The 11,478-nt window shown below is 40.4% G+C and overlaps 2 protein-coding genes across 2 annotated transcripts; one reads left to right on the top strand and one right to left on the bottom strand.

The window, feature by feature from the left end:
* Positions 1-2,638: 2,638 nt before the first annotated feature.
* Positions 2,639-4,125, bottom strand: LOC100120963. Its single transcript, XM_001603985.5, has 2 exons — positions 3,972-4,125; positions 2,639-3,634 (listed from the first exon to the last, which is right to left on the bottom strand). The coding sequence occupies exons 1-2, from the start codon at positions 3,978-3,980 to the stop codon at positions 3,242-3,244; spliced, it is 402 nt and encodes a 133-aa protein (XP_001604035.1). The 5' UTR covers positions 3,981-4,125; the 3' UTR covers positions 2,639-3,241.
* Positions 4,126-6,347: 2,222 nt separating this feature from the next.
* On the top strand, positions 6,348-9,886 carry LOC100678886 (dentin sialophosphoprotein-like). Its single transcript, XM_003424153.4, has 12 exons — positions 6,348-6,919; positions 7,009-7,121; positions 7,197-7,308; positions 7,391-7,540; positions 7,603-7,670; positions 7,737-7,787; positions 7,871-7,981; positions 8,059-8,308; positions 8,380-8,468; positions 8,570-8,786; positions 8,866-9,234; positions 9,313-9,886. The coding sequence occupies exons 1-12, from the start codon at positions 6,604-6,606 to the stop codon at positions 9,597-9,599; spliced, it is 2,133 nt and encodes a 710-aa protein (XP_003424201.1). The 5' UTR covers positions 6,348-6,603; the 3' UTR covers positions 9,600-9,886.
* Positions 9,887-11,478: the final 1,592 nt, after the last annotated feature.

The following is an 11,478-nucleotide window of genomic DNA, read 5'->3' on the forward strand; positions in this document are numbered from 1 at the left end:
CACACGATATACATTCTCCTTCGGAAGAAGGAAACGCCTCGTATCATCTTTCCTCGCGCTGCTCTCTCTCTCTCTCTCTCTCTCTCTCTCTCTCTCTCTCTCTCTCTCTCTCTCTCTCTCTCTCTCACACACACACACACGTACACACACACATACCAACATAAATAAGGAAAATGAAAAAGTAAGCTCACCCGCCGCGAGAGCTTCGCGGTAGTGTATATTTCGGAGGAAGTTCGCGCAGCGCCCTATATTATCCAAGCCTTGTCTGATCCTGTGCCATCATCCGCAGCCTCCTGCGCACATAGCCGCGCGTAACATATGCGCCGTGCGCGGATGCATGATTGTGTGCGCGGCTGGCTCTCCTGTGTGTACGTTGCGCAAAGTGTATATACCTATATGTATGTGTATAACGCGAAGAGAGTATAGGGAAGTTCAAATGTGACAACTGGGAGCAATTTGGCGTAAACACGGAAATGCTTCCCTGACTTGGAACGCGCGTATGTGTGTGTATGGATACTGTCCAGCGGCGGCTCTGCTGGGGTCCCCTACCGGCGAATTAATTTCCCGCCGGCGACGCCGCGCGCGCACACACACACACACGCGCGCGCGCTGTTCAATTAAGAGATAGGTGAGAAAAGTAAAGAGTTTCCGAACAAAGTTTTCGCGATTCGAGGATAGCCGCCGTGCGGACGCGCCTGTGGCTTATAGGTATGTAGAGTAAATGACTTGATTAGTGAAATTTAAGTAGGGGGCGTACGGGAAAATCGCTGCTGTCATTTTTTTTAAACATCGCTGTCGAACGAACTTTGTGGGGGTACATTAATTTCTATATTAATAACTCAAGCAAACTTAATAGCACAGCGATGTTTCAAGCGTGTGTAATATGTATGATGGCTATTTGCCGGTCAATATTGGATATACCGTTCATTGCATTGTTCAGAAGTGCAAATGCGAGCGGAGATTGAGATCGGTGCTGCGGAATATGTGAAGAGGCAGATAAACAGTGATATTAATGCGCATAACTGTTACATCCAAGGAATTCCATTATCGCCGCATAAACGACAGTATTTTAATGGCACTGCCGAAGTCAGCGGGCCATCGTACGTATACGTCATCGTTCTCCACTGCCTCCCCTTGAGGGTAATCAGCCGTCTAATCAGCCCAAGAGATAAGAGCGAGCGGGAGAGGGTTATTCGACGCTTTTAATTGCATCCAAGAGCCCGGCAGCGTGAAAGCGTCGATTAATTGACAAAGTGACGTGATTATCCGACGTCGTTCAACTGCGACATGACTGACGTTGATTTCTCTTTTCGCGATGATGCTTTGTGCATATGCGAGAATAAGTGGCGAAGAATAAACATAATAAATGCAAATAGTTCAAATATACATCTTGCAGCTGAGCTTGCATAGTATTCGAGAATTTAAAGTAACCTGCGCAGGCTTTTGGAAAATACACATAAATTTTAATAATTTATGTCGCTCAAATCAATTAAATAAAAAAGCTCTACGATTGCTTCGGCAAATATTTATATTCTAGACTTGCTCGCGCTCAAGCCGATGGCGATGCAAAACGAATAACACGGTGTAACGGCATCGCGCTCACGTTTGTTTTGGCTTCAAACAATTATAAGCCCCGGGATTAAACTCTAGCGCGAACCCGATCGCCGACAATAAATTCGTGGTGGTCGAACTCTCGCGGATTGAAACTTCGGCTTGCCTGTGGAAAACGCTGGCTCGCTCTCTCCGCGCATCGGATAAAATTTCATGAAAAACGAGGAAACCCGCGCTTTTGTTCAAAGTAAGTCCGCGCATCGCCAAATATCAGACTGCGTGGCACAGCATACTATTTTTTTAATTGCGTCGCGTATACGCGCAAAAATGATTCATGAAACTTGATTTTGTATACGGATTTTATTTTACCTTTTTGCTTTGATGCATGTCCTAATTGACGTTGTTGATTTTTTTAGGGGATCCGAGTTCGAAGCTGGTTTGAAAAGGCGGCTGACCTGGAATGATAAATATGTTCTGCTAGATTTTTTACGAAGTCTGAAACCACAAATACTCTTTCTATAAATATCATAATTACATTTATGCGTCATTGGGTATAATGTTACTCATTTTGTTACGATGATGAAACAATCATTTAAATTGTAATTCGGTTTAAAAATATTCAGTTTCTTATTTCGATAATTTTGAAACAACATTAATTATGTACGCTCAAGTTTTATAAGATGTCAATTTTTTAAGAGAAGTTAAGTTATGTTGATTGCGAAGACACGGTTTACTTGCGTACAGTGGTGCCATCTGTCAGTAGAGCTTTGAATCGGGTACTTTTAGAGGATGGTTATCGGCACAGAGCAGTCGATAAAATAGAAAATAATTTATCAGAGCTCCAAAAAGTAGATATTAGTAGGTAAATAAGTCAAATTATGGATACTGTATGTAGGCCTGACTTTAGTTTTCAGAAAATCATTACGCAATTTGTCATCTGTTCACCAGCTGATTTATATCCTTCTCTAGTATGACATACCTTTCATTTTGCAAGTGAAGATAGCTTAATTGGGCGCAGGAGATCATAAAATAATTTCATTTAAGAATGTAATACATTTTTGTTCAAAACATATTTTCAATAAAGCGATTGTTCGAATTAGCAAACTATTTATTTATTTGAATGTAAATTTATAAATATCTTAATACAAATTACTCCTTTTTGGCGAATTTTAAAGCAGCAATCTAGAAAATTGTCTGACGAAAACTATTTTAAATATTATTTTCCAGAAATTTAACCCGTTTTCACAAGTGTATTATAAAAAACAGCATTATATCTAGCACGACAATGATATACTCCATAAACACTCCAACGCAAGTAGCATTTTAGTACAACAAATAAGTTAAGTGCATTAAATCTAAATAAATTCTACCGTTCGCGTACATAAATAGAAGAATTCTTCGTAAGAACGTAAAAATATCTTATATCACTCAATTAGATAAAAATTAGAATCAAGCGCCACTTTGCATGGCATTTAAATTTGAAAAAAATTTCCAACAAAGATCGTTAAAAAGCGCTTTCCTCGTGATTGCACACAAATACTTTCCGAGAATACGGTAAATCAACGCAGACATCAATTCAAATTCAGAGCGCAAAACTACATCAATTTGCGGCACGTATAAACAGGGGAAAAAAATTTCCAACGCAACAACTGCGGCTGCTACGAAAATTCGATAAACATAAACGAAACTTCTAGACGACAACTTTCTCCACCTCGGACTTGGGATGCCTGGCACTGTAGTACGGATCCTCGCCGGCGCTCATTCTCGCGATCACGGCATCGGGTATGGCCTTCTCCTCCAAATTCCTCACACCTGGCAGCAGCAGCATGTGGTCGGTGTCGTAAAAGGGCAGCTGCTTGCGCTCGGCCAGGTTCTTCGTGCCATAGAGCTGGCCCAGGTAACCGGCTGGTATGGTCAACCTTATCACCGGGACTCGTTTCTCGTTGAGATTACGGTTGCCGGGCAGCGGCTCCAGCGCGTCCACGATCTCGGCTTCGTTCTCCACGTCGTCGATGGTGGCGAACGAGCCCGGCACCGGAGAGCCCAACGCCACTCCGTAGAGACACAGACACAGCAGGACGATCTGTCGGGTGGAGAAGATTTATTAGAGGTTGTGATTTCTAAGCGAGACGCGATCGCTGTGCCCTGCACGTATGAAAATAAAAACAACGCGCGGGCCCGCTGGCAGACCTTGAGACGCGCGCGAAATTGAAAAATCGAGTATAGGCTTTATTCTAAAGCGATATCGTAGATCGGTTTGGCGATCGGCAACCGAACTTTTCGATCGTCCAAGAACTGATGAAAAAAGCTAGACCTTATATTGTGCGGAGAAACCAAAATAAACTGTCATACGCGATAAAAGTAGATAAACCTCTCACGCGCGCACGAAAATTCTCGGGGGAAAAATATAACGCTCTTACCTTGATCATGTTCGCTCGACGCGTCGTCGCGTGCAACTATCCACGGAATCCCCGCGATGACACTGTTATATATGTGCCAGAAGCCCAAGTCCGGTCTTACAACACGCTCCAAGCGCCGCGTTTTCTCGTCGGGAGAGAAGGACGAGAGGAGAGAGAAAGAGAAAAAAGGTAAGGAGAAGGAGGACAGCAGCAGCGTCTGTATGTATGAGAGGAGGTGTAGGCGCCGGCTCTGCTTCGGGCGAAACCGAACTGGACCTCCACTCTCATATCCATACTCCATTTATGTCGTTACGGCTGCGTAGTCATCGAGGCGCGGATTATATCCAGATCGTCGTTACCGTAAATAAGCGCGACAACGCGTCCAGTCGCGGAGTTCAAAAAACTTTGGATACTCGGATTGAGAGAGGAAATGTGGGCATTTTTTTGGTCGAGCTTGTGATGATTCGAGATGTTGGGCAGACTTGGGTAGTTTTGCTGTTATGCGTTTAAGTAGAATTTTCATAAAAATTAAGAGCAAAGCGTCGTTTAAGGCTCCTTTATGCTGTTTTTATTTACGCTCGCATTCAGCGATATTATCGTTAAAACACGCAAAAGACGTCAGAATATCAAGTTGCAAGATCGTTAAAAAAAAAACGTTATTCCCGTTCAAAAAACCAAAAATTAAAATCTTCATTCGAGATTACAGAAACGAGATACCGTCAGCCGAGCTTCGTAAAAGGCAAAACCTTTTAGGAGTTGCAAAAACTAACGACATGTCGTAGGTGTACCAGCGAGTTCTTTGAACTTACTCGAACGCCAAGGTCGAAGAAAGAACTTATCCCATATCCTCTGCAACGCAAATCCTCTCTATAAATTGCTACGTCTTTTCTGCTTGAATATTTGCATTTCGGATCATTTTCCAAACAAAATCAATTCGTCTTGTACTTTTCGGCATTTTATGAGTTTCTATTACGCAGTTACCACGTCCAGAATCAGTACACCAGCTCTGTATCCAAAAATATCGGCCGGCTCCACTCTGGCCTTGAACTTGACACACAGCATTAAATAACGAATTATAGGAACGAAGCACGTTTCAGTGTGTGTATGTGTGTGTATAACGGGAAATAGATCGAAAATCTGCAGCGCAGCACTGCGCTGTATCTAATTGATCGAGCAAACACGCAAGCGTGCGAAAAGTTTACACGACGCGTCAGCATCGCTAAAATCTGACGATTCAAGCCGCGGCTTTTCCGCAAATGTAAATATTGTCTTTAGTCGCGCGGGTATATGGCGGCAGAAATCTCGAGAGTCGGTTTATTGAAATAAACCGCTCGCGTAAGCGCACCGCAGAAGTTCACGGCACTTTCTTGTCGTATACAAATTTTCCCGTGAAGCTCGTGCTGATGCTCGTATCCGATGATGTCTGCGGTGGTGCACTTTTTGCATTATTGTTCAAAATCCGAGTTTTGCAAAGAATATATTTCTGATTAGAAAAATTCACAGTGACCGACAAATAAACTTTCGTGATGCATTTGTTCGTCGGATCGAAAGTATACAAGTCCAAAGCGACGGGAGAGGCATTTTCAAATCGGAGCACGTGCGAAGGCGTGGAGAAATTCGCGGCTCCTGTTTTTTTAAAGTCTGCCGATGCCCTGCTCCAAAAGCGAGTATTTCAGGTCCTACACCTCCAGAGCGATGGAACTTTACGTTGCACGAGTGCTTTCTTGATGAAAATGATTTCGCGCCAAAATCAAGTTAGAAACTGATATTCACGCTCTCGATAATAATAAAGTTCCATAATAGAAAGCCAGATGGTACTACACACGCATTTGTTTCCAAAATGCCCATTGTATACAAAAAGGAAAATTTATAGCAGTTCGCGATTATTTCGAAGCGTGAATCATCGCGTCGCGGGCTGATGCTCACTCCGCACTAGCGGAAAACTTGTATACGCGCACAATACGAAGGAAAAAGCAACGAAGTATCAATAACGTCGATTTCTCGCTACGCGTACTTAATTTTACACGACCCAGAGAGAGAGAGAGAGAGAGAGAGAGAGAGAGAGAGATTTTCTCGCGAAGAGAGAAAGAGAGTGTACTCGTCGTGGGCGATGTGCCAAATGTCGGCGCCGCTTCCTAGTATACACGACCGTGAGGAACCGCTGCTTCCGCGAGCATCGCGTATATATGTATATACGCAGCACGCGAGTCTTGTTAATTTTTTTTGTGATGTACACGTGTTTATATATATATATATCTGGGTTACCGGTATTTCGTAATTCATCCAAACAAACTTTCTCCGCTGAAAATTAAAAACGGATTTCTCGGAAGATACATTAGTCAGCGAGCGTATGGAGACAACGCACGCTGAACTGTTTATATCCGCAATATTTAGTACTGTCCGAATTTCGAAGCTATAGCTGAAACGAGACACACATGTATAGGCTGCTGTATACTTCCTCGATGGCTCTGCCGAACTGTGTGTAAATAAAAGTATCCCTTTTCCAGGCAGAAATCATCAGTTCTCTGTCAACCTTCGTGTCGATGCATTCTATCCTCGATTCGGCTTGTTTTCGTGCGTTACATCAGTTCACGGATTCGAAATACTCTCCTTATATTGGTCGCGGAATTTTACAGTCGTTTTTTTGTCCGCAATGGCTGCGTATCAGTCGCCGGTTCGCAGATTTTCGGCGGATTTTTTATCCGACAAGGAAAACACGCCGAGCAAGGAAGTGAATCGGCTGAAAAGTTTGCTGAAAACCCAAACGCGAGTCGCCGATACATCAACGAACAGTGATGCTGATGCTTGTCCAATTCACCAAAAGGATCGAGATGACAAAGTGATAGTGAAATTGAAAGACGGGACTATAATAAAGCTGTGCAAATCTTGTGCTACGTCGAAGTCGATTGAGGATAATTGTAAGAAGCCGACGACAAGGCAGCGAAAACCGAGAACTAAGGCTGATAAAGGTGAAAGAATTGATAAATGTATTAAATTACTCGTTTGTTTAAATGCGTGAGGTAATCGTGTTTATGTGATGTTCAATGTTCGCACTTAGAAACGAAAGCTAGTGACGAAAAGGCCACAAACAAAAACGCGAGATTAGAGAATAGTGTTGAAAATGAAAAGATTGTATCCAAACCAAAAGCTACAAAATCAGCAAGAACTACTGTACGTTTTTTTAATTCGTGTATTTCTTGAACCGCGTTACAATAAATACATTAATTTTATTCATTAAATGTTTAGAAAAATAAAGCAAACACGACAGCAAGCAAAGCGCTCATTGAAAAAAATATAAACGTTCACGAACAGCAAGTGGATGCAAATCAAGAAGCTAATCAAGCAGTAAAGAAAACAGGTACTTTTCAATATTGTATAGAAGGATTTAAAAATATAGTAAAATGTATCACTTTTGGAACTGTTTTGTTTGATTATTCTAGCTGCAAAACCCAAACGCGCGACAAAGAAGGCTCAAGAACCAGAGGATACAACAAAAACACGAGATGAAATTAATAATACTGCCAATGAAAATTTGTCAATAACCACGTCAGCAAATATTACGACTGATGCAAGTTTACATGAAACACAAGGTAAATAAATAATAACATAAAGGGTATTCAGGATAATTTATCAATTCTAATTATTTTTGAAGATACGAGTGGGAATGACGATGGCAATCTGGAGAAGCCTGTAAAAAAGACTCGACAGCGAAAGGGAAAAGTAAGTTACACGTACATACATATACTCATGATAACAAATTTATTTAATTTTCATATATTTCTGTAGAAAAATTCTGAGAACGTTGATAAGGGCCAAGACCAGCTGAATGATAAACTTGTAAGTGCTTTCCATTTAAACTGTAGCTTTTTCCATAAAATGCTCCTATTTTAAAAACATACTAATGTTTATTCTATTTACAGGAAAAGGATAATACCATGGACAATAACAATAGCCAATTTAGAGACGATCATAACAAATCAGACAGGATCAACAATACCTTGGAAACCAGTACTAAAGCCAAAAAAGGGAAAGTACGTTGTTATTTGTTAGTCAAATTGTTTGTCAAAAAAATACATGTGTCTATACAAATCTTTGTATATGTTCACAGAGAAATAATGTTAACACTCTACAAAAACAAGGAAAACTGAACAACTCCGTAGAACAAGTTAATACTAATTTAATTAAGGAGACAGAAGAACCCAGTGGTAGTACTGTTGCGGGCCAGATCAACAATATCTCGACTCATGACTGCTCATTTCATGATATGGAGAGCCATAGTACCTCTTTGGAAGATAACCATCATGGCAATATGAGCATTCATCAGAACGAGACAATAAAAAATAATCAACCCACGCAAGGTAAATATTCCATTTCTTTCGCTTATTTAATTATAACAATGATGTTTTAAATCGAGTATTCTAATTATTAGGTAATGTTCAAGCCAGTGATAATCACGATAAATCGGACACTACCAATAATATCGCCGAAGAGAACGTGACTAAAAGACACGGAGGAAAAGTGAGTATTTTATTTGAAAAGACTGCAATTTCCTATTAAATAATGTCATTCATATTTATTTATACCGTGACTATATAAGTAATCCGATGTCCTTTTCGCAGAAAAATAAAAAGGAGACTGCAGATGGAAAGAAGAAAGTGATGAACGATTATATAAAAAAAGATCCAGCAGAACAACCCGGTAATAGTACGATTGAAGAACGGAATGATAACGTCTCGACTGACGATCCCTCGTTCAATAATATGCAGGTGCACAGCACTTCTCTAGAAGATAATATTCATAAAGATGAAACCTTAAAAATTAATCAGCTTATGCTACGTAAATATTATTCTGCTTTTTTTCGTCTCTTGTGTTAAGGATCCTCGTTATTAAATGCTCCTATGTAATGAATTTTCAGGAAGCAGCTTTGTGAGCGTTAAAAAAGAACCAATTGATGATGCTGAAAGCAGTGTTAAAAACCAGGCGAATATGTTCGAGAGTCCGAAAAAACCATCAAAATACCAATTGGTCGTTAAAGCACCCCTTGAATCGCCGAAAAAGAAATGTAAATCGAAGAAAATGGAACAATCAGGCGCGGAAGAGTCGTGTTCGTTCAAAAAAGGAAAAGCTGAGGAGAAGGAAACGCTGAAGGAAAGCTGTAAGCTACAGAAGAAAAAATCTTCTCAGAGTAAGAAAAAGATGGATCGAAAGAGCAGAACCGTCGTAAAAGTTGCCAAAGCCATGGAAAAGATGAGCAAGTACTACGCCAAATATAAATTGGGCAAACGTAAGTACCTAATAACATCAAAATGATTAATTTCGTCATACAACTGACTCACCATCGAGTAAAAACTTTTTGTTGCAGTAGTCACAGAAAGTGACTTGAGTACGACCGAATCAGAGTCAAGTAGCAGTGAATGTTCATCGTCTTGCTCGTGCTATTCCGAGACTTCCAGCGGCGACGACTGTAGGTGCTGGAATTGCCTCATGCGGGACAGTTCCGACGACAGTTCTTCGACCGAAACATCTGACGATGAATCCGACAAATCAGACACGAGTGACAGCTCATCATCGTCATCATCATCTGGAACTTGCAAATACGAAAATAATAAGCGAAGAGCTTGCAAGCGATACAATTTGAGAAGGCATTGACTCGTGGTGATCAAAATGAAGTTTAGACGGTTTGAGCAAGAGGTTGATCCTCGTGTGTTATTTTTAAAGCTTTATAATTTATTCAATGTATCATTCGTAGTGAAAGTGCGAGAATTGACGTATATTTTAATGCGTGTTTTTTTAATGTAATAAGTGATGTCTGTTGACCAGAAATTTGAAACGATATTTGAATTGCAATGCAAAATTAAAAAAAAATAAAGCGTTATTTATAAGATCTTCGCCATGTTTACTAATATTCAAAATAAATAGATTTTTCTAAATTTCGAGACACTGTGATATATGAGTTGCTAAAAAAATCAATACGCATTTTCATTTGTTTGATTCAGCTCAGCAAGTTTCGTAAAAATATATTTTTTGTTTTTATTTGTCAAATACATACAGACTTTGAAAAAGGACATTAAAGTTAAATTTCTTTTTTCTCGCTTTTATTTATAAAAGCTTAGTCATGGTCTGAATTGAACGGTTCAAATAGTCCGATACACTGAGGCTCAGAATAGTATTGCATCACATTAATTAGAGACAATGAATCCCGAAGTAAATTAATTAGTACACTCGAATCAAAACATTGAGATACATCAAAATCTGTGCAAATGCTCCAAAATGAAATTACACAGTATCGACGCGATATTTACAGAACAAAAACTAGAACAAATAAAACACCTATTAATAGAGTGAATTATGTGGTATAATCAAGTAACACAGTCAGACTTCTCGGATGATGATTCTTCAAGCTTAAGCTCCGAGACTTCTTTGTATAAGACCGACAACGAAATAAAAATCAGGCTGCGGACAAGAGAAAGATGTCTCGTATCAGCTTCGTAGAATCGAGCGTATAACGGAAAACTTTTTACCGCTGATTTTTAAACTTCTTTCAGTGCACTTTTATATATAACGTATAAATAAATTTCCTTCCAAGAAACATCCGATCGATTTTTCTCTCGAAAATTCACCGATATATTCTTGCGATCCTTGAAAAAAATATCACTCGCGACTGATATAAGGATGTTTTGAAAAATCGAAATAAATATAAAAATTCGTAAGCGCGCGTAACATCGCGAATATTATTATACCGCATGCAGAAAGTATTCGACCTCTTCAACGACGAAAACAAAAGTGAGACATTGTTTTCCTCGGCTTTATTATCGCACGCTTATTTTCCGCATTCCCACTTCTAAACGTGACTCTAATCCATCCAAATGCCAAAACGATCGTTGAGTAAACTAACAGCCCCGACTGCATGACCATAAAGACCAATAAACTATGCAAACGCGCGGACCTGCATATTATGTTCCACGTAGGCGCAGACTTTTCGGAAACACGTTGGCGCCTTCCGACATTTCCGAGGAGACGACGAGGACAACATCTCCCATAATACGACATCCTTGATTAATCCCAAAATGCGCGACATAGCAAAATCGGCATCGGCTTTTCTGCCTCTCCGCGGGAGCTTGCGATTCTATTAGCGTCGATGACGAGAAGCAGCGCGCGGCGACTAGATTTGCTTTCTCACGCGATTTTTGCGCGGATGCGCGCCGCAGCCTCGGGTAAATAAATAAGGGCTGCCTGCGAACATTGTTTTCGGAAGGATGTGCGCCGGATCGAGCTTGGCGCTAGCGATTGATTAATCGGACAACGAATTTCTGTTTGGGAATAGGCTGGGAAAGGAAGTCGGATTGTTTGACGGTTTTTTCACCTCTCACTCGGCTCGATATCTAACGCTGATATTTTTACAACTGATATACGACGCGATTTATCGATTCGGATGAAGCTTCATCTCACTCGCTGTATCTAAATCGAGCAGCGGGTTAACTATAGACATAAATGGAGAATTTTATTTAAGATTTACAAATTCCCGTCC

This window comes from Nasonia vitripennis, chromosome 3, assembly GCF_009193385.2.
Source record: "Nasonia vitripennis strain AsymCx chromosome 3, Nvit_psr_1.1, whole genome shotgun sequence".
In the NCBI taxonomy this organism is placed as follows: Eukaryota; Metazoa; Arthropoda; class Insecta; order Hymenoptera; family Pteromalidae; genus Nasonia; species Nasonia vitripennis.

Excerpts from the sequence above, each read along its gene's own strand:
- LOC100678886 (XM_003424153.4), top strand. The coding sequence starts at position 6,604 with ATGGCTGCGTATCAGTCGCCGGTTCGCAGATTTTCGGCGGATTTTTTA. Across the intron at positions 8,787-8,865 it reads AATTAATCAGCTTATGCTAC|GAAGCAGCTTTGTGAGCGTT; the intron begins GTAAATATTATT and ends ATGAATTTTCAG. Across the intron at positions 9,235-9,312 it reads CAAATATAAATTGGGCAAAC|TAGTCACAGAAAGTGACTTG; the intron begins GTAAGTACCTAA and ends TTTTTGTTGCAG.